This window comes from Heterodontus francisci, chromosome 38 (assembly GCF_036365525.1).
Source record: "Heterodontus francisci isolate sHetFra1 chromosome 38, sHetFra1.hap1, whole genome shotgun sequence".
NCBI classification, from domain to species: domain Eukaryota; kingdom Metazoa; phylum Chordata; class Chondrichthyes; order Heterodontiformes; family Heterodontidae; genus Heterodontus; species Heterodontus francisci.
The window spans coordinates 14,222,904-14,248,804 of NC_090408.1; the positions used below are offsets into that span (position 1 = coordinate 14,222,904).

Here is a 25,901-nt window from a genome sequence, read left to right on the forward strand (position 1 = left end):
ATGGGTGAAATCCCAAAATGCCTTCTGTACTGTGCAATAATCCACCTGCTCTAGAAGTTACTACAAGGAGTTCCTTTTTTTTCCTGCAGATTTGAATGCTTTACATGCAGGAATACGGTCTTTCATCAATTCTTAAGTCACGGAGAAAATTCGAAGAGCGCTGAGCCATCGTATAAGGCCATATGGGGCAAAATTTAATTCAGGAGATGTATTATAAAAGAGAGGGTCATAGGAAATGAAAAGCCCTAGTAAGATAATAGCTCATTATGGTAAGACAGTACTTATCAAACATGGCAATCAAACTGTTAAGGCTCATTCCTCATACTTAAATGGAATTAATTACAAAATCTCTGACTCTGAGCAGCTGATAGAAGTAAACGAGACATCTTGTACCTCAAATGCTCATGTGTATAATGTACACTCTACAAAAGGTGAGTGAGAAAAGATTATGGATTGATCTTGTTTGCTTGAAACAATGTTGGAGAGAAAGGAAATCACTAAAATTAAATGAGTTTATGCAAGTCATCAACAAAAGAAACGTATATAGGAAGAAAGTGTGAGGAGTTCTAGAGGAGGGGCATCTTGTAATGTAATGCTTTGTACAGAATATGGAGTTCTTTGACTTAATTTATTTGGGAATTTTGGTTGTACATATGAACTCTAATTTTTATTTAAGGAGAAAGAAGGGAATCTGTTAATTGTATATCAATTGTATACAGCGGTGGGCATCAACTGGGGATTCACTTGTGCCGCTATAAATAGACACAGATTGAAACTGTGGTTGTTGGGCATGGAGACGTATGATTGTGAAGTATAACTCTGTAAATAAATGCTTATTGAAGCGTGTAAAGATTCCATCCTTCACTAGCTGGCTTTCTGGAATGCTATAATGTACCACCATGTGATCTCCTCAGTTTTGCAAACAGATTAAATATATACTCTTTCAGACCAAGGCTCAGGCTATAAATCAATTGACTAAGTTAATGTTGAACAACTTAAGGAACAGATTTCCTTCTCTAGACTCTCCACATAACTGAAATCCCTCATCCCTGGGACCATTCTGGTAAATTTCCTTTGCACCCTCTCTAAGGCTTTCTTCCTACAATGTGGTGCCCAGAATTGAACAGTACTCCACCTGAGGTCTAATCAGTGTTTTATAAAGGTTTATCAATAGGTCCTTGCGTTTGTACTCAATGCCTCATATAAATTTATACATCGAAGGACCTGTATGCTTTTTTAAACAGCCTCATCAACTCATCCTGCCACTTTCAAAGATTTACCATAGAATCATAGAATGCCTGCAGTACAGGAAGAGGCCATTCGGCCCATCACATCTGTGCCAACTCTCTGCAAGAGCAACTCAGCTAGTCCCATTCCCCAATCTTTCCTCATAGCCCTGCATTTTGTTTCTCTTCAGATGCTTATCCAATTGCCTTTTGAAAACCCTGATTGTATCTCCCTCCACCATACTCTCAGGCAATGCATTCCACTCACTGCATAAAATTTTTTTTCCTTATGTTGCCATTGATTCTTTTGCCATTCACCTTATGTCCTCTGGTTCTCAGCCCTTTCGCCAATGGGAACACTTTCTCTCTACCGACTCTGTCTCAACCCCTCATGATTATGAATACGTCTATCAAATCTCCTCTCCACCTTCTTTTCTCCAAGGAGAACAACTCCAGCTTCTCCATTCTAACCATGTAACTCAATTCCCTAATCCCTGATCCTGGAACCATTCCCGTAAATCCTTTCTGCACCTTCTCCAATGCCTCCACCTCCTTCCTAAAGTGCAGTGCCCAGAATTGGACACAATACTCCAGTTAAGGCTGAGCCAGAGTTTTATAAATGTTCCTAAGAACTCCCTTTCTTTTGTATTCTATGTCTCCATTTATAAAGTCCTTACCACTCTCTCAACCTGCCCTGCCACGTTCAACAACTGTGCATATACACCCAGGTGCCTCTGTCCCTGCACTCCCTCTAGTTTATATTGTCTCCCCTCATTCTCCCCACAAAAATGTATCACTTCACATTACACAGCATTAAATTTCATCTGCCATGTACCACATTTTGTTCATCATTTTGTGTCCTCTTCAAATTTTGAAATTGTGCCCTGCACACCCAAGTCTAAGTCATTAATATATATCAAGAACACAGCGGTCCGAGTACTGACCCCTGGGAAAAAACACTATATACCTTCCTCCAATCCAAAAAGCAAATGTTTACCAGTACTCTCTGTTTCCTGTCACTCAATTAACTTTGAATCCACGTCACTACGGTCCTTTTTATTCCATGGGCCTCAACTTTGCTGATGAGCTATTCTGTGACACCTTATCAAACACCTTTTGGAAGTCCATGTACACCATAACAACCATATTACTCTCCTCAACCCTCTCTGTTACCTCATCAAAAAACTCAATCAAGTTAGTTAATCACAACTTGCCTTAAATAAATAGTGCTGGATTTTCATAGTTAATCTATATTTGTCCAAGTGACTGTTAACTTTGTCCTAGATTATCATTTATAACAGCTTTCCCACCACTGAGGTTAAACTGACTGGCATGTACTTGCTGGGTTTATCCTGACACTTATTTTTGAACAAGGGTGCAAGATTTGAAATTCTTCAGTCCTCTGGCACCACTCCTGTATCAGTGCAGGATTGAAGGATACCAGGACCTTTGCAATTTCCGCCCTTACTGCCCACAGCATCCTCAGATGCATCCCAACTGGTCCTGGCAACTTATCAACTTTAAGTATAGTCTGTCTTTCTAATACCTCCTCTTTATCAATATTTAGCCCACTCAGTGTCTCAATTACCTCCTCCTTCATTTTAACTTTGGCAGCATCTTTTTCCTTGTAAAGACAGGTGCAAAGTACTCAGTTTGTACCTCAGCCATGCCCACTAGTTGGTGGCCTATAGAATACACCCAGTAATGAACTAACACCTCTATTGTTTCTTAACTCTAACCAAATAGATTCTGCCCTTGACTTCACCAGGACATTCTCTCTCTCCAACATTGTAATATTCTCCTTAATCAATACTGCCACCTTTCTTCCTTTCCCTATCTTTCCTAAATACCCTGCATCCAGGGATATTTAGACCTAGTTCATCTCCTTTTTGAGACAGTTCACCGTTATCGTCATGTCATCATATTCCCATCTGCTTCTTTGCACCTGCAGCTCACCAATCTTATGTACTACGCTCTGTACATTTATGTGCATGCACTGTAAACCTGAAGTACAGTTTACTGTTTTTCCTCTTCGTCTGATCTCACCTAATACCTTACTGTTTCTTACTCACATGCTAACTGCCTCTCCCAATCCTTTGTGCATCTTGATTATCCTTCCTAATGCTAAATCCTGGTACCGACCCCCTGCCACGTTAGTTTAAACCCTCCCCAATAGGAGTAACAACTGCTCTGCGAGGACCTTGGCTCCAGTCCTGTTGAGGTGCAACCTGTTTGGTCTGTAGAGTTTCCATTGCTCCCAGAATTGGTCCCAATATCCCAGGAATCTGAAGGCCTGCCTCCTACACCACGATGCATTCATCTGTTCTATCTTCCTATTGCCATATCTTACTAACTTTGAGATCCTGCTTGCTAGTCTCCTTCCTAGCTCGCTATAAAATGTACCTGCAGGACTTCATCCCTCTTTCTACCCATGTCATTGGTACCAATATCGACTACAACCTCTGGCTGTTCACCCTCCCCCCTCAGAGTCCTCTGCAGCCGCTCAGTGACATCCTTGACCCTGGCACTAGGGAGGCAACACAACATCTTGGATTCACATCTGTGGCTGCAGAAACGCAACCCTGTTCCCCTAACTACAGAATCCCCTATCGCTATTGCTTTCGCAATCTTCCTTCTGCCTCCCGCCATATAGCTAAGCCACCCATGATGCTGTGGACTTGGCTCTGGCTGCACTTGCCAGATAAAACATCACTCTCACCACTAATACCAGTTGGAAAGAAAGATACACCTGGCAGACTCCTGCAATAACTGCATGGTCCTCCTTTATTGCTTGGCAGTCACCCATTATTTGTCTGTCTGCAAACCCTTAAGCTGTGGGGTGGCCACGTCCAGACATGTACTATTCACAAAACTCTCAGCCTTGTGGATGCACTGCAGTGACACCAGCTGCTGCTCAAACTCTGAAACCCAGAGCTCAAGCTGCTTCAGCTGACAACACTTCCTGCACATGTGGTTGTTCCGGACACATGGCACAAGATGTGCACTCCACGAGACTGAGATACCTTGCCATGCCTCTATTTATTAGACTAACTAAACTTACCAGACATAACTAAAGACCTGTTACTTATTGCTATGGTCAGGTGAGGAGGGGTCGAAGGGCTTCATCACTTTACTGATGATTGAGAGTAGACTGATGGGGCGGTAATTGGCCGGGTTGGACTTGTCCTGCTTTTTGTGTACAGGGTCATACCTGGGCAGGGTAGATGCCAGTCTTGTAGCTATACTGGAACAGCTTGGGTAGGGGTGCAGCAAGTTCTGGAGCACAGGTCTTCAGTCCTATTGCCGGAATATTGTCAGGACCCATCGCCTTTGCAGTATCCAGTGCCTTCAATCGTTTCTTGATATCACGTGGAGTGAATCGAATTGGCTGAAGACTTGCATTCGTGATGCTGTGGACCTCAGGAGGAGGCCAAGATGGATCATCAATTCGGCACTTCTGGCTGAAGATTGTTGCAAATGCTTCAGCCTTATCTTTCACACTGATGAGCTGGGCTCCCCCATCATTGAGGATGGGGATATTTGTGGAGCCACCTCCTCCAGTTAGTTGTTTAATTGTCCACCACCATTCACGACTGGATGTGGCAGGACTGCAGAGCTTAGATCTGATCCGTTGGTTAAGGGATCGCTTAGTTCTGTCTATTGCATGCTGCTTATGCAGTTTGGCATGCAAGTAGTCCTGGTAGTAGCTTCACCAGGTTGACACCTCATTTTGCGGTATGCCTGGTGCTGCTCCTGGCATGCCCTCCTGCACTCTCCATTGAACCAGGGTTGATCTCCTGGCTTGATGGTAATGGTAGAGTGGGAGATATGCCAGGCCATGAGATTACAGATTGTGGTTGAGTACAATTCTGCTGCTGCTGATGGCCCACAGTGCCTCATGGATGCCCAGTTTTGCATTGCTAGATCTGTTTGAAATCTATCCCATTTAGCACGGTGATAGTGCCACACAACACGATGAGGGGGGGTATCCTCAATGTGAAGGCGGGACTTCGTCTCCACAAGGACTGTGCGGTGCTCACTCCTACCAATACTGTCATGGACAGAAGCATCTGCAGCAGGCAGATTGGTGAGGACACGGACAAGTATGTTTCTCCCTCGTGTTGGTTCCCCCACCACCTGCCGCAGACCCAGTCTAGGAGCTATATCTTTTAGTACTTGGCCAGCTCGATCAGTAGTGGTGCTATCGAGCCACTCTTGGTGATGGACATTGAGGTCCCCCACCCAGAGTACATTTTGTGCCCTTGCCACCCTCAGTGCTTCCTCCAAGTGGTGTTCAAAATGGAGGAAGACTGAGTCATCAGCTGAGGGAGGGCGGTAGGTGGTAATCAGTAGGAGGTTACCTTGCCCATGTTTGACCTGATGCCATGGGACTTCATGGGGTCCGGAGTCGATGTTGAGGACTTCCAGGTCAATTCCCTCCCTACTGTAGACCACTGTCCCGTCACCTCTGGGATAGTGATTGCAGTGTCTGGGACATTCTCTATAAGGTATGATACCGTGAGTATGACTATGTCAGGCTGATGCTTGACTAGTCTGTGGGACAGCTCTCCCAACTTTGGCACAAGCTCCCAGATGTTAGTAAGTAGGACTTTGCAGGGTCGACAGGGCTGAGTTTGCCGTTGTCATTTCCGGTGCCTAGGTCGATGCCGGGTGGTCGTCTGGTTTCATTCCTTTTTGTTGACTTTGTCACGGTTAGATACAACTGAGTGGCTTGCTAGGCTATTTCAGAGGGCATGTAAGAGTTAACCACATTGCTGTGGATCTGGAGTCACATGTAGGCCAGACTGGCTAAGGACAGCAGATTTCCTTCCCTAAAGGACATTAGTGAACCAGATGGGTTTTTACAACAATCCACAATGGTTTCATGGCCATCACTAGACTAGCTTTTTAATTCCAGATTTATTAATTAAATTCAAATTCTACCTTCTGCTGTGGCGGGATTTGAACCCATGTCCCCAGAGCAATACCCCTGGTCTCCGGGTTACTAGTCCAGTGACAATACCGCTACGCCACCGCCTCCCCCTGGTCGAGCTAGTGTCCATGGAAAAAGGGATGTACAGTCTGTGTAGTCCGGGGGCTTCTGCTTTGAAGAGATAGATGGCTGATTCGGTGGGTCTCTTGGAGACAACGATTAGGATGATTTCCTCCAAGGGGTCTCTGGTGGCAGCGAGAGTATGCAGAGGTGGTCAGTCAGCAGGCAGGGTTCAAAGCTTGCAAGCTGGAATGAGGAAAGAGAGAGAATGGAGGGATCCCTCATTTGGGTCTGCAGTTGTCAGAGTCCAGATGCTTATCAGTCTGCTGCACTTAAAAGACAGGGGCTGCTGTGGGGAGGGGGTCTGTCACACGATAGTCGCCCAGTGATTCAAGCATGGTAGTTGGCAGTGTATTTCTTCTTGCAACTAAAACAGCCCATGTCTGGGGATTCCTTTCCCACAACCAGGGTCCCATTGTTCAAGTGATCGTCTTGATGCCTTGCTAATGGGAAAAGGCAGTTCCCTTAAATGTCTCAGGTCTTGGTTCTTGCTGGAATGGGGCAGACACTTTGTCTCCGCCTCGCAGGCCTTGTAATGTAGGATAACGTGTTACAAATTAGGTGGCCACCTTAAGTTGCTAGCAAAGTCACCTTTTATCTGTTCCTTTTCAATTTCTTTAAATAAAAATAATTCAGGTCTGCAGCCAATGGTTTAATGAATTATCATTCAACATAGCACGTTGGTGTGACACTTACATGTAAAACAAGTTTATCTAGTTTATTAACTTAAATAAGTTAATCGTAATTTACAGATTCCAAGCTCTGAGTTCGACTCATCTTCCTAGCTTAAAGATCAAAAATCAAGCTGCAATACTCACCAACCAATCATCTGCCTTCTATCTTGGAACATCACTCTGTGATTTTTTTGTTGTTGTTGAATTATGATCCTCTTTTGAGTCCTGCAGTGCTCTGGGTCTCTGCTGCTGCTGCCATGCTGTTTTGTATATCTTCAGTTCTCTCCCACAATAATCTGTTTTTTGCTGCTGCTGTGCTGTTTTTATAACTTCAGTCCTCTCTTGCGATCCTCTGGTCTCTGCTACCTCCACGCATATTTACATATCTACAGTTCTTTCATGCAATTATCTGGTCTCTGCTTTATGAATGAGAACTCCCTGGTCTCTCTGGTTCTTGTACACCATTTAAAATGTTACCATATAATTTACATTACCTCTCTGGATTTTTCCTTCCAAAATGCATCACTTCACAGTCCACTGCTTTAAATTTAATCTGTCATGTGTTTTCCCATTTCACAAGTCTCTGTCCTCTTGAAGTCTGCCACTATCCTCCTCGCTGTTTACATTTCCAAGCACTGTGTCATCCATAAACTTTGGAATTATACCCTTACATCCAATTTCAGGTCATTTATATCTCAAAAAGAGCAGTGGTCCTAATACCACCAACTGTGTACTTCCCTCCAGTCTGAAAGACAATCATTCATCACTGTTATAAAAGCAAAATACTGCATCACTGTTCTTTATTTACAGCCTCTTTCTTATCTAATTTTGTATCAATGCTGTCACTGACCCTTTAATCCCATCGGCTTCATTTTTGCTAACAAATCTATTATGTTGCACTGTATCAAACTCCTTCTGAAAGTCGATATACACAATATCAACTGTACTATCTTCATGAACCCTCTTTGTCATGTCATTGAAAAATTCATCAAGGTTGTCAGACAAGATTTGCCTTTAATAAATCTATGTTGGCTGTCATTTATTAACCTTTGTCCTTCCAACTGACAATTGATTTTGTCTTGAATTATGATCTCTAAGAGATTAAAATTGTTTCTCCCCCTTTTCCGGATGCAGGCATCGAGACTTGCAACCTGTCCCAGTCAGTTCCAGTGGAGGTGGACAGCAGGTATATTTGGTGCTGCCACCTCACTTACCTGATGGTAGCATTGGGCCGAGTAGCTCCTGCATTGCTAACTGCCTCTGCGTTCAGCAGGGAGCTGAGCAGCTGATTTAGCCAGTCTTCTGTTCTTAAAGGCAGTCTGTCCCTCTTAAAGGGAAGCTGCACTGAATTACAAGATCCTGCTGAATAATGTTGCTGCAATTCTAAATAAGGAAATGTAACACCATGGCAAAGAGAGGCCTTCAGGGCCATGGATATAGTGCTGGAGGCCTCAGTGGGGGACATGGACAGGAGGAGACAAGCGATGGTTCCATGGGCAGCTACGAGACCCTCAGGGACCGCCCTGAGAAGAGATTGCAGCAGGAAGCAGAATCTGGACTTGAGGACCCAGTAACAGTGCCACAAGAAGTTGAATGACCTTACGTGGGTGGCCAACATCAGTGAATGCATCCTTACATGACATCTTCTACCCACCACACCATCTCACTGCACCGCACCTGTATCACCCACCGAGCAGCACTTCCCGGCACTCAGGACTCAGCCTAACCTCCATCTCACCTCACACACCTACCAATGCTGCCAGCCTCACACCCACCTCTCACTGCTTCCAGACAGATTTCAAAGGTAGTAATCTCCAGATTTCTCCCAGTGCTATGTGATACAGTACAGAAATAAGAGGATAGTGCAGGTGAATGCGTGGCTGGAGAGATGGTGCAGGAGGGATTCCTGGGACATTAAGATCAGTTTTGGGGGAGGTGGGACCTGCACAAGCTGGATGGGTTGCACCACCATGGGGCCAGGACCAACAGCTTGGTTTGCTAGTGCTGTTGGGGAGGTTTAAACTAGCTTGGCAGGGAATTGGATCCTGAGAGTAGATTCAGAAGGAAGAGAAACAAAACTGGAAATAGAAGGCAGAAAATTAGTAAGCAAGTATTGAACGTCAAGGAAATAAAGACTAGAAAATAGACAACAAATTAGTTGTTCTATGATTAATGGGATATACTTCAATGCAAGGAGTCTAGTGAATAAATCAGATGAGCTGAGGGCACTGATAGAACTTGGATGTATGACTGAAGAAACAGGAATGGCAGCTCAACATTCCTGGTTACAGGGTTTTCAGACAGGATAGGGGTGGGAGTTGCAATATTGGTTAAAGAAACAATCACAGCTGTGAGGAGGTGAGATATTCTAGAAGGAGCATGAAATGAAGCCATATGGGTTGAACTGCGGAGCAAAAATGGGCCAGTCACAATGCTGGAATATACTATAGATGCCCAAACAGTCAGAAGGAGATAGAAGAGCAAATGCATCATGAAATTGCTGAAAAGTGCAGAAACAAAAGGGCAGTAATAGTAGGAGATTTCAACTACTGGGATAAGTTCAGTGTAAAAGGCACCAAGGATACAGACTTCTTAAAACGCATTCAGGAGAACCTTTTTAGACAGTACATAGCAAGCCCAAAAAGAGAAGGAGCAGTCCTGAACTTAGTTTTTGGAATGAATCCGGGCAGGTGGAAGGGGCGTCAGTGGGAGAGCATTTTAGTGGTAGTGATCATCATTCAGTTAGATTTAGAGTAATTATGGAAAAGAATAACAGTAAAAATTTTACATTGGGGAAAGGCCAATTTTACTAAGCTGAGATGTGATTTGCCAAAATTGGACTAGAAACAGCTACTTGCAGATAAATCAGTGTCAGAGCAGTGGGAAACATTCAACGAGGAGCTAAAGAGGGTTCAGAACAAATATGCTCCCAAAAAGAAAAAGGGTGGGATTCCCAAATCCAGACCCCACCCCCCATGCCCCCATCTCTGAACGTCAAAGTGCATACAGAGTGGGATAAGGCAAAAAAGGAAAGCTTATGTCAGATGACAAGAGCTCATATTTCAGAAAGCCTAGAGGAGTATAGAAAGTGCAGGGGTGAAATTAAAAAGGAAATTAGGAAAGCAAACAGAGGGCATGAAAAACTATTGGGAAGTAAAATCAAGGAAAACTGAAAGATGTTTTAAAAATACATAAAGAGCAAGAGGATAATTAAGGAAAAAGTAGGGCCAATTAGAGACCAAAAAGGTAATGTGTGTGGAGGCGGAGGATGTGGGTATAGTTCTTAATGAATATTTTGTGTCTGTTTTCACAAAAGAGAGGAATGAAGCAGGTATTGTAGTTAAACAGGAGATGTATGAAATATTGGATTGGATAAACATAGTGAGGGAAGAAATATTAAGGCGTTTAACATCCTTGAAAGTGGATAAACTACCAGGCTCAGATGAAATGTATCCCAGGCTGCCCAGGGAAACAAGGGAAGAAATAACAGATGCTCTGACCATCATTTTCCAATCCTCTCTGACTACAGGTGTGGTGTCAGAGGACTGGAGGATTGTTAACGTTGCACCGTTGTTTAAAAAGGGGAAAAGGAAAGCCCAAGTAGTTACAGACCAGTCAGCCTAACCTTGGCGATGGGCAAATTATTGGAAAAAATTCTGAGACACATTATCAATTGTCATTCAAAGGGGCATGGATTAATCAAGGACAGTCAGCATGGATTTGTTAAGGGATGGCCATATCTGACTAACTTGACTGAATTTTTTGAGAAAGTAACAAGGAAGATTGGTGATGGTAGGTCCCATGTAGCTGACTTATCATTAAATGAAAAGCTCATTGGATCAAGGGGAAAGTGGCAAGTTGGATCCAAAAGTGGCTCAGTGACAGGAAGCAAAAGGTAATGGTCCATGGATGTTTTTGCAAATGGAAGGCTGCTTCCAGTGGGGTTCAACAAGGCTAAGTACTGGGTCCTTTACTGTTCATGGTAGATAACAATGATTTAGACTGAAGTGTAGGGGGCACAATTAAGAAGTTTGAAGATGATACGATAATTGGCCATGTAGTTGATAATGAGGAAGAAAACTGTGGACTGCAGGAAAACATCAATGGACTGTTCAGGTGGGCAGAAAAGTAGAAAGCGGAATTCAGTCTGAAGAAGTGTGAGGTAATGCACTTGGGGAGGACTAACGAGGCAAGGGAATACACAATAAATGGTAGGATTCTGAGAAATGTAGAGGAACAGAGTTCCCTGAAGGCAGCAGGACAGGTAGACAAGATGGTCAAGAAGAAATGCAGAATACTTTCTTTTACTGGTTGAAGTCGAGAGTATAAGATTAGCAGGTTATGCTAGAAGTGTATAAAACACTAGTCAGACCACAGCAAGAGTACTGTGTACAGTTCTAGTCACCACATTACAGGAAGGATGTGATCACGATAAAGAGGGTACAGAAGAGATTTACGAGGACATTGCCAGGATTGAAGAATTTTAGCTGTGAGGAGAGATTGGATAGACTAGAGTTGTTTTCTTTGGAACACAGTCATAGAGTCATAGAGTTATACAGCACAGAAACAGGCCCTTCAGCCCATCGTGTCTGTGCCAGCCATCCAGCACCCAACTATTCTAATCCCATATTCCTGCACTTGGCCCATAGCCTTGTATGCTATGGCGTTTCAAGTGCTCATCTAAATACTTAAATGTTTTGAGGGTTCTTGCCTCCACCACCTCTTCGGGCAGTGCGTTCCAGATTCCAACCACCCACCGGGTGAAAAGATTTTCCTCAAATCTCCCCTAAACCTCCCGCCCCTTACCTTAAATCTATGCCCCCTGGTTCTTGACCCCTCCGCTAAGGTAAAAAGTTTCTTCCTATCTACCCTATCAATGCCCCTCATAATTTTGTACACCTCAATCATGACCCCCCCTCAGCCTTCACTGCTCTAAGTAAAACAACCCTAGCCTTTTCAGTCTCTCTTCATAGCTGAAATGCTCCAGCCCAGGTAACATCCTGCTGAATCTCCTCTGCACCCTCTCCAGTGCAATCACATCCTTCCGATAGTGTGGCGACCAGAACTGTACACAGTACTCCAGCTGTGGCCTAACTAGCGTTTTATACAGCTTCATCATAACCTCCCTGCTCTTATATTCTATGCCTCGGCTAATAAAGGCAAATATCCCATATGCCTTTCTAACCACCTTATTTACCTGTGCTGCTGCTTTCAGTGATCTATGGACAAGTACACCAAGGTCCCTCTGACCTTCTGTGCTTCCTAGGGTCCTACCATCCATTGTATATTCGCTTGCCTTGTTAGTCCTCCCAAAATGCATTACCTCACACTTTTCAGGATGACATTCCATTTGCCACTCCTCTGCCCATCTTACCAGCCCATCTATATCTCCTGTAATCTAAGGATTTCCTCCTCACGATTTACAACACCACCAATTTTCGTGTCATCTGTGAACTTACAGATCATACCTCCTATATTCACGTCTAAATTATTAATGTACACTACAAACAACAAGGGTCCCAGCACCGATCCCTGCGGTACACCACTGGCTTCCAATCGCAAAAACAGCCCTCGACCATTACCTGCTGCCTCCTGCCACTAAGCCAATTTTGGATCCAATTTTCCAAATTGCCCTGGATCCCATGGGCTCTTACCTTCTTAACCAATCTCCCATGCGGGACCTTATCAAAAGCCCGACTGAAATCCATGTATACTACATCTACTGCTTTACCCTCATCGACACATCTAGTCACCTCCTCGGAAAATTCAATCAAATTTGTTAGACACGATCTCCCCCTGACAAAGCCATGCTGACTATCCTTGATTAATCCCTGCCTCTCCAAGTGGAGATTAATCCTGTCCCTCAGAATTTTTTCCAATAGTTTCCCAACCACTGATGTTAGACTCACCAGCCTGTAATTACCTGGTTTATCCCTGCTACCCTTCTTGAATAACGGTACCACATTCGCTATCCTCCAGTCTTCTGGTAGCTCTCCTGTGGCCAGAGAGGATTTGAAAATTTGTGTCAAAGCCCCTGCTATCTCCTCCCTTGCCTCACGTAACAGCCCGGGATACATCTCATCTGGGCCTGAGAATTTATCCACTTTTAAGCCTGCTGAAACAGGCTAATACTTCCTCCCTTTCAATGCTAATTTGTTCAAGTATATCATAATCCCCCTCCCTGATCTCTACACCTACATCGCCCTTCTCCATAGTGAACACTGATGAAAAGTAATCATTTAAAACCTCACCTACGTCCTCCGGCTCCACACAAAGATTGCCAAGTTGGTCCCTAATGGGCCCCACTCTTTCCCTGGTTATCCTCTTGCCCTTAATATACTTATAAAACGCCTTAGGGTTTTCCTTTATCTTGCCTGCGAGTGTTTTTTCATGTCCCCGCTTCACTCTGCTAATTACTTTTTTAAGTGCCCCCCTACACTTTCTATACTCCTCTAGTGCCTCCACTGTTTTCAACGCTTGGGATCTGCCGTAAGCCTCCTTTTTTTTTCCTGATCCAATCCTCTATATCCCTTGACATCCAGGGTTCCCTGGGCCTGTTAGTCCTACCCTTCACCTTAATGGGTACATGTTGGCTCTGAACTCTTACTATTTCCTCTTTGAATGACTCCCACTGGCCTGATGTAGACTTTCCGACAAGTAGCTGCTCCCAGTCCACTTTGGCCAGATTCTGTTTTATCATATTGAAATTGGCCTTCCTCCAATTCAGTACCTTTATTTCTGGTCCATCTTTGTCCTTTTCCATAACTACCTTAAATCTTAGAGTTATGGTCACTATCCCCAAAATGCTCCCCCACTGACACTTCTACCACTTGACCGGCTTCATTCCCTGGGATTAGGTCCAGTACTGCCCCTTCTCTTGTAGGACTTTCTAAGTACTGGCTCAAAAAGCTCTCCTGTATGCATTTTAAGAATTCTGCCCCCTTTAAGCTTTTTGCACTAAGACTATCCCAGTTAATATTGGGGAAGTTGAAATCCCCTACTATTATTACCCTATTGTTTTTACACCTCTCTGAGATTTGCCTACATATCTGCTCCTCTATCTCTCCCTGACTGTTTGGAGGCCTGTAGTACACACCCAGCCAAGTGATTGCCCCCTTTTTGTTTTTAAGTTCTACCCAAATGGCCTCATTTGAGGAACATTCTAAGATATCAACCCTCCTTACTGCAGTAATTGACTCTTTGATCAACAGTACAACGCCACCTCCTCTTTTATCCCCTCCCCTGTCGTGCCTGAAGATTCTATATCCTGGAATATTGAGCTGCCAGTCCTGTCCCTCCCTCAACCATGTCTCTGTGATAGCAACAATATCATAATCCAATGTACTAATCAATGCCCTCAATTCATCTGCCTTACTAATAAGAGTCCTTGCATTGAAATAGATGCAATCCAACCTTGTATTTTTCACTTGTGCTTTACCAAGTCTATATTTGTTCTGCCTTCCAGACAAACTCACTTTCTGTTCTATATCACCCCCTACTGTACCTCCACTCTGTATCCCATTCCCCTGCCAAATTAGTTTAACCCCCCCCCACCCACCCCCACAACAGCACTAGCAAACCTCCCAGCAAGGATGATTGTCCCATTCCAATTCAGGCGCAACCCGTCCAACTTGTACAGGTCCCACTTTTGCCAGAAACAGGTCCAGTGATCCACGAATCTAAAGCCCTCCCTCCTGCACCATCTCCTCAGCCATGCAATCATCTGCTCTATCCTCCTATTTCTAAACACACTAGCATGTGGCACCGGGAGTAATCCAGAGATTACAAGCGCATGGGTAAGGCTTCCACTGCTATGTCCAGACTGGCCAAGAGAGTGTGGGATAATGGCGCACTGACACGGAACACAAAAGTCCGAGTGTATCAGGCCTGTGTCCTCAGTACCTTGCTCTACGGCAGCGAGGCCTGGACAACGTATGCCAGCCAAGAGCGACGTCTCAATTCATTCCATCTTCGCTGCCTTCGGAGAATACTTGGCATCAGGTGGCAGGACTATATCTCCAACACAGAAGTCCTTGAAGCGGCCAACACCCCCAGCTTATACACACTACTGAGTCAGCGGCGCTTGAGATGGCTTGGCCATGTGAGCCGCATGGAAGATGGCAGGATCCCCAAAGACACATTGTACAGCGAGCTCGCCACTGGTATCAGACCCACCGGCCGTCCATGTCTCCGTTATAAAGACGTCTGCAAACGCGACATGAAATCGTGTGACATTGATCACAAGTCGTGGGAGTCAGTTGCCAGCATTCGCCAGAGCTGGCGGGCAGCCATAAAGACAGGGCTAAATTGTGGCGAGTCGAAGAGACTTAGTAGTTGGCAGGAAAAAAGACAGAGGCGCAAGGGGAGAGCCAACTGTGCAACAGCCCCAACAAACAAATTTCTCTGCAGCACCTGTGGAAGAGCCTGTCACTCCAGAATTGGCCTTTATAGCCACTCCAGGCGCTGCTTCACAAACCACTGACCACCTCCTGGCGCGTATCCATTGTCTCTCGAGATAAGGAGGCCCAAAAGAAAGAAAGAACAACCTTAGAGGTCCTGCTTTTTAATCTTCTACCTAGCTCCCTAAATTCTTGTTGCAGGACCTCATCCCTTTTTCTACATATGTCATTGGTACCAATGTGTACCACGACCTCTGGCTGCTCATCCTCCCCCTTCAGAATGTCCTGCAGCTGCTCCGTGACATCCTTGACCCTAGCACCAGGGAGGCAACATAACATCCTGGAGTCACGTTTACGGCCACAGAAATGCCTATCTGTACCCCTTACGATAGAATCCCCTATCACTATAGCTCTTCCACTCTCATTCCCCCTGCTGTGCAGCACAGCCATCCTTGGTGTCATGGACCTGGCTGTTGCTGCTTTCCCCTGGGAGGCCATCCCCCACAACAGTATCCGAAGCGGTATATCTGTTTGAGAGGAATACGGCCACAGGAGACTCCTGCACTACCTGCCTGCGCCTACTACTCCGCCTGGTGGTGACCCATCTCTTTTCTGCCTGTGCTGCCATTACCTGCGGTGTGACCACCTCTCAAAACGTGCTATCCACAACATCCTCAGCATCGCAGATGCTCCACAGTGAATCCATCCACTGCTCTAGCTCTGTAATGCGGGTAGTCAGTATCTGCAGATGGATATACTTCCTGCACACATGGTTGTCAGGGACACTGGAAGCATCCCTGATTCCCCACATAGCGCAGGAGGAGCATACCACGGGTGCGAGCTCTCCTGCCATGACTTACCTTTAAATTAATTAGTCACTCCCTTTAAAAAGTACTAATTACACTAGGGGCCTTGTTCTACTCCAAACACTACCCAGTACAATCTCATGTCCTTCATAAATTACACTAATTAAAAAAAAAACACCCTTTAGTACTACTCACCTTATCACTTAAGATTTTTTTATTAAACTTTCCTCTTTTTAAGCAATTTAAATGCACTAACAGCTGTTACTTATCCAACCAATCATCTTGCAGAATTCCTGTAACGTCACTAAGCTTTTTTTCCTCTTTTCGAGTCTCAGTGCGCACCGAGAGATACAGGGAGTCTGCCACTGCTCCGGATCAGCTGCCACGTAGGTCCGCCAGCCGCCGCTCCACTCCGCTCCCAGGTAAGCTGGGAGGCTGAAGGGAGATTTAATTGAGATGTATAAAATTACGAGGGGCTTGGATAGAGTGGATAAGAAGGAACTATTTCCATTAGCAGAGAGGTCAATAACCAGGGGGCATAGATTTAAAGTAAATGACAGAATCATAGAATGGTTACAGTACAGGAGGCTATTTGGCCCATCTAGAGAGGAATTGAGGAGTAATTCTTTTACTAGAGGGTGGTAGGGATCTGCAACTCACTGTCTGAAAGAATCGTAGAGGCAGAACCCTCATCACATTTAAAAAAAACACTTGGACATGCACTTGAGGTGCAGTAACCAACAGGGCTATGCACCAAGAACTGAACAGTGGGATTAGACTGGATAGCTCTTTTTCATGATTGGCCAAATCTTTCTGAGCCATAAATCTTTCTGTATTTCTATTCAGTTATGGCAGGCACATCACCCAAACACAGTGCTACACAATCCATAACATTCCTCCCTCTCTCTTGCAGGACAAGATGGCAGGCAATAGAAGCAAACAGAGCAGAGCCGGTGAGGGACAAGGATGCTTGCATCTCGAGCCTTATGGAGATGGCTCTCTGCATCATGAGACCAACTGCGACAGAGTCCAGGGCATCTGGTGTTGCTGTTAACATTGAGGATGATGGTACGTTCCTGGCTTATGCCCCTTCTCAACTCCCAGCTTGGTCATCCTGCTATCTGGCATGTTGAGCAAGTTGCAGATGTGAACATAGACCTCTTGCTTTCTCGACTTCTCTCAACCCAACCTTCCCTTCTGATTTCTGCTTTCAGAGAGAGAGAGAGAGAGATGGCACTGCTTTGATGAAGAGAACCTGCCACTTGATCTAACAGTCACAGCCACCAGCTCAGATACTGGCACTGCAAGTACACTGGAGGCTAGGATAGAGTTGGGATCTGTACATGATTAGTCACCAGGCATGAATGGGCTGCAGCCAGGCCAGGGGTAAAGAATGGTTTGCATGCCAGCTCACTGGAGGGCAAGGTTGCAGACGAGTTCTGCTACAGCGGACCTCGATGGGGTGGCATTCAGGAAAACGCTGATGGGTATGCACACCGACTGTTAAGTGAATTGACTGGCCTGCCAGCCTCCTGTCATCGTTAAGAGCACGGAAGAGTTCGGCTCCAACATGGCAGAGGGCATCATACTGAGCTTGCCCTCTCGCTGCCTCTGCTCCATGTCTCTATCATCCTGCAAACCCAAAGGCATTGCAACTGCAGCATCCATACCCACTGCAGCCTGTGTATCTACAGGCCACTTAATCCTCTGCCCTACCTATGAGGATGCAACAACACTCCCTGCCAAATCCAGGAACTCACAAAAATGACCTCCAAAAACACTCCACAGTGCTTCCAGACACTTTGCAATAGAGGTTTTTCAAATTCACTTCACTTGCAAGTTGGGTGCCTGGCCCTTTAAATATCAGCAATGCTGAGCCCCTCTGCAGCTGAACGCTTCATCTTTGGTGAGTGTTACATAAGTAAGAACATTCGAACATATGAATTAGGAGCAGGAGTAGGCCACTCGACCCCTCGAGCCTGCTCCGCCATTCAATAAGTTGATGGCTGAACTGATTACTCCACATTTCCACCTAGCCCCGATAACCTTCCACCCCCTTGATTATCAACAATCTATCTACCTCTGCCTTAAAAATGTTTCAACACTCTGCTTCCACTACCTTTTGAGCAAGAGAATTCCAAAGACACACAACCCTCTGAGAGAAAAAATTTCTCCTCATCTCTGCCTTAAATGGGTGACGCCTTATTTTTAAACAGTGACCCCTAGTTCGAGATTCTCCCAAAAGGGGAAACATCCTTTCCACATCCACCCTGTCAAGACCACTCAGGATCTGATATGTTTCAATCAAGTCGCCTCTTACTCTTCTAAATTGCAGTGGGTACAAGCCTAGCCTGTCCAATCTTTCCTCATAAAACAGGCTACCCATTCCAGGTATTAGTCCAGTAAACCTTCTCTGTACTGCCTCCAACGCATTTACATCCTTCCTTAAATAAGGAGACCAGTACTGTACACAGTCCTCCAGATGTGATCTCACCAATGCCCTGTATAGCTGAAGCATAACTGCCCTACTTTTGTATTCAATTCCCCTTGTGATAAACAATAACATTCTATTAGCTCTCCTAATTACATGCTGTATCTGCATACTAAACTTTTGCGATTCATGCACTAGGACACCCAGATGCCTCTGCATCTCAGAGCTCTGCAATCTCTCACCATTTAGATAATATGCTTCTTTTTTATTCTTCCTTTCCAAAATGGACAATTTCCCACATTATACTTCATTTGCCAGGTCTTTGCCCACTCATTTAACCTATCTATATCCCTTTGTAGCCCCCTTATGTCCTCTTCACAAGTTACTTTCCTACCTATCTTTGTGTCATCAGCAAATTTAGCAACCATATCTTCGGTCCCTTCATCTAAGTCATTTATATAAACTGTAAATAATTGAGGCCCCAGCACAGATCCCTGTGGCACACCACTCCTTACATCTTGCCAAATGAAAATGACCTATTTATGCCTACTCGCTGTTTCCTGTTAGCTAGCCAATCTTCCATCCATGACAATATGTTACCCCTACACCATGAGCTTTTATTTTCTGCAATAACCTTTGATGTGGCGCCTTATCAAATGTCTTCTGGTATTCTAAGTACAATACATCCACCAGTTCCCCTTTATCCACAGCACATGTAACTCCCTCAGGTTCTGCAAATTTGAAGAATTCGTGGTTCATCTAGTTAAGTTTGTGCTAAATGGTGACCCCCAGGATTTTGATGGTAAGGGATTCGACGATAGTTAGTTTCTCTCTTGTTGGAGATGATCACTGGCTGGCACAAACATTACTTGCCACTTATCAGCCCAAGCCTGAATGTTATCCAGATCTTGCTGCATGTGGGCACAGAAGCTTCATTATCTGAGGAGTTGTGAAGGATATGAACAACGTACTACCATCAGTGAACATTCCCATCTCTGACCTTATGATGGAGGACGTGTCAGTGATGAAGCAGATCCTGCACTGATGTCCTTACACTCTTTTACTTGTTACATGTTTATAAATACTTTCTGTTCCTTTTCATGTTAGCCACTAATCTTTTCTCATATGCTCTCTTTGCTCCTCATTTCCTCTTCCAGTTCTCCTCTGCACTTTCTGTATTCTGCCAGATTTTCTACTGTATTATGAACCTTACATTTATCATTTGCCTCCTTTTTCTGTTTCATTTGAATCCTAATTTATATAGTCATCTAGAGGGTTTTAGCTTTGGATGCCCTTCCTTTCCCCTTTATAGTAATGAGTCTGATCTGTACCCAAACCGTCTCCTCCTTCAAGGTTATCCGTTATACTGTTTTACCTGATAATTGTTTCTATTCCACCTAGGCCAGATCCCTTTTCAACTCACTGAAATTAGGCCTCTTTCATTTGTGTAACTTCACCTTTAATTAGCGTCATAGAGTCATAGAGTTATACAGCACAGAAACAGGCCCTTCGGTCCACCGTGTCCGTGCTGGCCATCGAGCCTATCTATTCTAATCCCATTTTCCAGCACTTGGCCCATAGCCTTGTATGCTATGGCGTTTCAAGTACACATCTAAATACTTCTTAAATGTTGTGAGGGTTCCTGCCTCTACCACCTCTTCAAGCAGTGTGTTCCAGATTCCAGCCATCCTCTGGGTGAAAAAATCTCCTCAAATCCCATCTAAACCTCCTGCCCTTTACCTTAAATCTATGCCCCCTGGTTATTGACAGCTCCGCTAATGGAAAAAGTTTCTTCCTATCTACCCTATCTATGCCCTTCTTAATTTTGTGTACCTCAATCAGGTCCCCCCTCAGCCTTCTCTGCTCTAAAGAAAATAACCCCAGCCTATCCAGTCTATCTTCATAGCTGAAATGCTCCAGCTCAGGCAACATCCTAGTGAATCTGCTCTGCGCCCTCTCCATTGCAATCACATCCTTCCTGTAGTGTGGCGACTAGAACTGTGCTCCGTACACCAGCTGTGGCCTAACTAGCGTTTTGTACAACTCCATCATAACCTCCCTGCTCTTATATTCTATGCCTCGGCTAATAAAGGCAAGCATCCCATATGCCTTCATAACCACCTTATCTACCTGTGCTGCTGGCTTCAGTGATCTATGGACAAGTACACCAAGATCCCTCTGACCCTCTGTACTTCCTGTGGTCCTACCATCCATTGTATATTCCCTCGCCTTGTTAGTTCTCCCAAAATGTATCACCTCACACTTCTCAGGATTAAATTCCATTTGTCACTGCTCTGCCCATCTTACCAGCCCATCTATATTGTCCTATAATCTAAGGCTTTCCTCCTATTTACGCCACCACCAATTTTCATGTCATCTGCGAACTTACTGATCATACCTCCTATATTCACGTCTAAATCATTAATGTACACTACAAACAGCAAGGGTCCCAGCACAGATCCCTGCGGTACACCACTGGTCACAGGCTTCCAATCGCAAAAACAACTCTCGACCATCACCCTTGCCTCCTGCCACTACGCCACTTTTGGATCCAATTTGCCAAATAACCATGGATCCCATGGGCCCTTACCTTCTTGACCAATCTCCCATGAGGGTCCTTATCAAAAGCCTTACTGAAATCCATGTAGACTACATCTACTGCTTTACCCTCATCGACACATGCAGTCACCTGCTCGAAAAATTCAATCAAATTGATTAGACATGATCTCCCCCTGACAAAGCCATGCTGACTATCCTTGATTAATCCCTGCCTCTCCAAGTGGAGATTTATCCTGTCCCTCAGAATTTTTTCCAACAGTCTCCCTACCACTGATGTTAGACTCACTGGCCTGTAATTACCTGGTTTATCCCGACCACCCTTCTTGAATAATGGTACCACATTCGCTATCCTCCAGTCCTCTGGCACGTCTCCTGTGGCCAGAGAGGATTTGACTCTTTCCACAATTACTCTAAACCGAATGATATTGTCATCTCAAGGGCAATTAGGGATGGGTGATAAATGCTGACCTAGCCAGCAACGCCCACATCCCTAAAAAGATCAAAAATAAATCACAGTTTTCCAAATTTTCCCACTGAAACATGCTCCATTTGCCCTACTGCATTCCAGAACTGGATCCAGCACTGCTACTTTCCTTGTTAGGCCAGAAACACACTGATCAATAAAGTTCTCCTGTACACATTTCAGGAATTCCACCCCTCATTGTCCTTTGTACTGTTTTTGTCTCAACCTATACTCAGATAATTGACGTCCCCCGTTATCACTACTCTAGATTTTTTCACATTTTTCTGTTCAGCAAGAAAGAATTCTATGAATAATCTAACTGACAAAAATGCTTAATTTTAATTACAGATTGATCCAGCACCTGAATCATCTCTTCAGAGCATCAATGGTGTGCTGAATTATTCTTCCAAGCATAAGTATAATGGACTTTAATATACCAGTGATAAGCTTACATCCTGAAAAACCACACAAATGTCATCATGGTTGCACGGTACAACTATGATTACTCTCAGAGGTCATCCTGAGAATTGTGTTTCTGGATCAAAACATGCCGAAATAGGAGACTGTCTGGAAAAGTAAGTATTGTATCACTCCCACCCAGGCAAATGACATAATGTAATGCTACTACCTCCAAACAAGATGCACATTGAAGGAGTGGATTTTTTTCCTGTTGACATATATTGTACTATTGAAAAGGAGAGTATAGAGGGTCACACACATATGCAACCTGTGACTCCTAGCATCCTTGAAAATTTGCAAACAATGCATCCATATCTTGCATTAAACACAGTTACTCGGTAAATGTTGCTGATGCCATCATAGTTTTCCATGTACCTATTGTAGCAAGGTGAAGCAGGCCTCGGCACTAATTGTCAATTAGACACGCTTAAAACAGATGAGGTTTATTCACCCACAGCGATTGTGTCTTTAAGTGCAGCGATGAACAAGAAATTAACAGGGATTACTAACCAGCCTACATTTTCTCACTCGGAGTTCCTTCCTCTCCCCAGCTGAACTATTTCTCTACCTTTTATCATTACGGGCTAGGAGTTATTCCTAATTAAAGACAATTAAGGCCAATAATTTCTTAAAGCTATACCACTTTGCCTTGGTTATTCCAACATTTTAGATAACTTCTTAAAGTTGTACCCCAATCACGGATACAGAGTTTCAAAAGCTTACGGCTCACTTATCATCCCTCTCTCACTCTGTTACACTAGGCAGTTAAAGCCAGTTTTAGTTGTTTAGGAATCAATATTCATTGTTTGGAAGCTCTGGAAAGATCCCGTAATATAATAGTAATAAATTGTTGTGACCTTATCCACCTGCGATTTAAGTAGGTTGTAGGTCTGGTTGCCCTGGATGCTCATTTTATATATCATAAATGCAACTGAGCTGGAAATAAGAGCATACAGTATCACTTTTATCCATTTCTATGTAATCACCTGAAAATGTGCTGCTGCTTGCCACAAATGCCAGAAATTATTGTTGGATGCGGGCAGGGAAAAAATGGCAGTAATCTGGTGAAATGGAACCAACTTTCAAATTATTGGATAATTCCACTTTTACGGTGCCACAACCATCAAACTATCAGTAAATGGTTCTCAGTGAGGGATTGGAAAATTATTTTATTCATAAATGCTAACATCATGAATACTAACAAAACACACACAAAAGGAAACACACTCAGTGTAATTTCTCCATCTACAACAGCAGTAAAGAGTGTAGTAATTCACATATAATTACTAATCAGATGCATTTTATTCAGTACTTACCACATTGCTGCAGGTTTTGTACCTAATGTTCCGCCCTTCACAGCGCCTGAGAGACAGGAAATAAAAAAATAACGTAGAGAACAGTCTTTCAAAGCATTAAACAAACATGTTTCAAACGCTTTACAAAAGCTCCCATTATAAACTAGTTTTAACATATGCACATGACTCAACAAAGGAAGGCTCCATGGTCAAAATCCTCTAATCCCTGATAATTTTTAATGCTCTTCACTACTAATAAATTTGGGTCTTCAGCCAAGACCATAAGCCTAGTGTAGCAAATGAAATCATTCTTGACAAGGGCTTTCACTCTGGTTCTGAATCAAGCTAAATTTTGCTTCACCTGTCAAAACATTAGTAGAAAATACCTGCCAGGGCTTTTGCATAATGAAACCAGTCATTGACTGAAATCCCACTGAGCGTGAACAAACAGTCAATCCTGAAAGGCTGAGTTTATAAAACTTTTTTTTTCAAACATTTCCTACAACTATCATGATCAAATGTTCACTGGCAAAATAAAATTTCCTTCTATGCTGACAATTCTTTTGGATAAATCTACTATGCATGGTTAGCCAGCATTAAAGGACATACAACAGAATATATTAGTTTCCATTTTATCTCATGTACCCATCGCAATTATGCCTTTTAAAATGAACTTCCTTTGAAAAAAGTTTCAAGTCTGTCCAAGATTATAGTGAATAATCAGTTTTTCTGTCAAACAGTCTGTTACACAAGAAACTACTGTTCTTGTTATTCATTATGCAAGCAGTTCCGAATGCTAAATTAACTAAACACATCCCCAGTTTCAGAAACTAGGAGTTGTGGAGCCAGCCATCAACACCAACATTCTTGTAGTACAAGAATGCACTACAAACTTGCAGTAACAAATGTAAACCAAGGTAAAAACAGGGACAATCTGTTACCTAATGGTGAGCTTCAAATTAAACAAAAATCTTCGAGCCTGCACCACCATTCAATACGATCATGGCTGATCATCCAAACTCAGTAACCTGTTCCCGCTTTCTCCCCGTATCCCTTGATCCCTTTAGACCTAAGAACTACATCTAACTCTTCCTTCAATATATTTAATGATTTGGCCTCAACTGCTTTCCGTGGTAGAGAATTCCACAAGTTCACCACTCTCTGAGTGAAGAAATCTCTCCTCATCTCAGTCCTAAATGGCTTACCCCTTATCCTGAGACTGTGACCTCTGGTCCTGAACTCCCCCACCATCGGGAACATCCTTCTTGCATCTAGTCTGTCCAGCCCTGTTAGAATTTTGTAGGTTTCTTTGATATCCCCTCTCATTCTTCTAAACTCTAGCAAATACAAGCCTAATCGACCCAATCTCTCTTCATACGTTAGTCTTGCCATCCCAGGAATCAGTCTGGTGAACCTTCGCTGCACTCCCTCTATAGCAAGACTATCCTTCCTCAGATAAGGAGACCAAACTGCACACAATACTCCAGATGTAGTCTCACCAAGGCCTTGTATAATTGCAGCAAGATATCCTTGCTCCTGTACTCGAATCCTCTCGCGATGAAGGCCAACATACCGTTTGCCTTCTTAACTGCCTGCTGCACCTGCATGCTTACTTTCGCGACTGGTGCACAAGGACACCCAGGTTTGTTGCGCCTCCCCCTTTCCCAATCTATCACCATTCAGATAATAATCTGCCTTTCTGTTTTTGCCACCAAAGTGGATAACCTGATATTTATCCACATTATACTGCATCTACCATGTATTTGCCCACTCACTCAACCTGTCCAAATCACACTGGAGCTTCTGTGCATCCTCCTCACAGCTCACACTCCCACCCAGCTTTGTTTCGTTATATAGTTGAATACAGTTTGCTTCACTGAAAGTCGTGCCAAGGGACAAGCTATAGCTGAAATAACTCAGTGGATGTGGTACCATGCAAGTGTGCAGGATGAAAATCTGTTCAAGTCTCATTCTCATATTATGAATGTTGATTTCTCACCTTGCAAACATTGCCAGAGTCTTGCTTAAGGACTATTTTGCAGTGCCACACTCATCCATGGCAGTCACACTCATGCATTGTGAGAGTACAGGATCAATCAAACAAGCTATAACTCTTAATTTTTGGATCTATAATGTTCTACCTTATGTGACGGCTCTTTAAGTTCATCCAAGAGGTTCATTAAACCTATATTCCATGAAAATGGATAGTAATTGCTTCGACAAACAATTTGACAGTTTTGGAGAGGTTACTTCTCTCCCACTACTGCTCAACATGTAAGGTGGACATAATACAAATTTATTTATTTATTTTATTTAGAGATACAGCACTGAAACAGGCCCTTCGGCCCACCGAGTCTGTGCCGACCAACAACCACCCATTTATACTAACCCTACAGTAATCCCATATTCCCTACCACCTACCTACACTAGGGGCAATTTACAATGGCCAATTTAACTATCAACCTGCACGTCTTTGGCTGTGGGAGGAAACCGGAGCACCCGGCGAAAACCCACCCGGTCACAGGGAGAACTTGCA

General features: G+C 43.9%; 1 protein-coding gene across 5 annotated transcripts in view; it reads right to left on the reverse strand.

Moving 5' to 3' along the window:
* adamtsl3 (ADAMTS-like 3) overlaps positions 1-25,901 on the reverse strand; it is a 723,872-nt gene that overhangs the window by 387,727 nt on the left and 310,244 nt on the right. For all 5 annotated transcript variants that reach the window (XR_010969700.1, XR_010969699.1, XM_068017734.1 and 2 more), the window contains exon 5: positions 23,387-23,432. Coding sequence is in view for 3 of the 5 variants with exons in the window: in XM_068017734.1 (XP_067873835.1) it covers positions 23,387-23,432 (46 nt within the window). In the remaining 2 variants the exon portion in view is untranslated. The remainder of the gene's footprint in view (positions 1-23,386; positions 23,433-25,901) is intronic.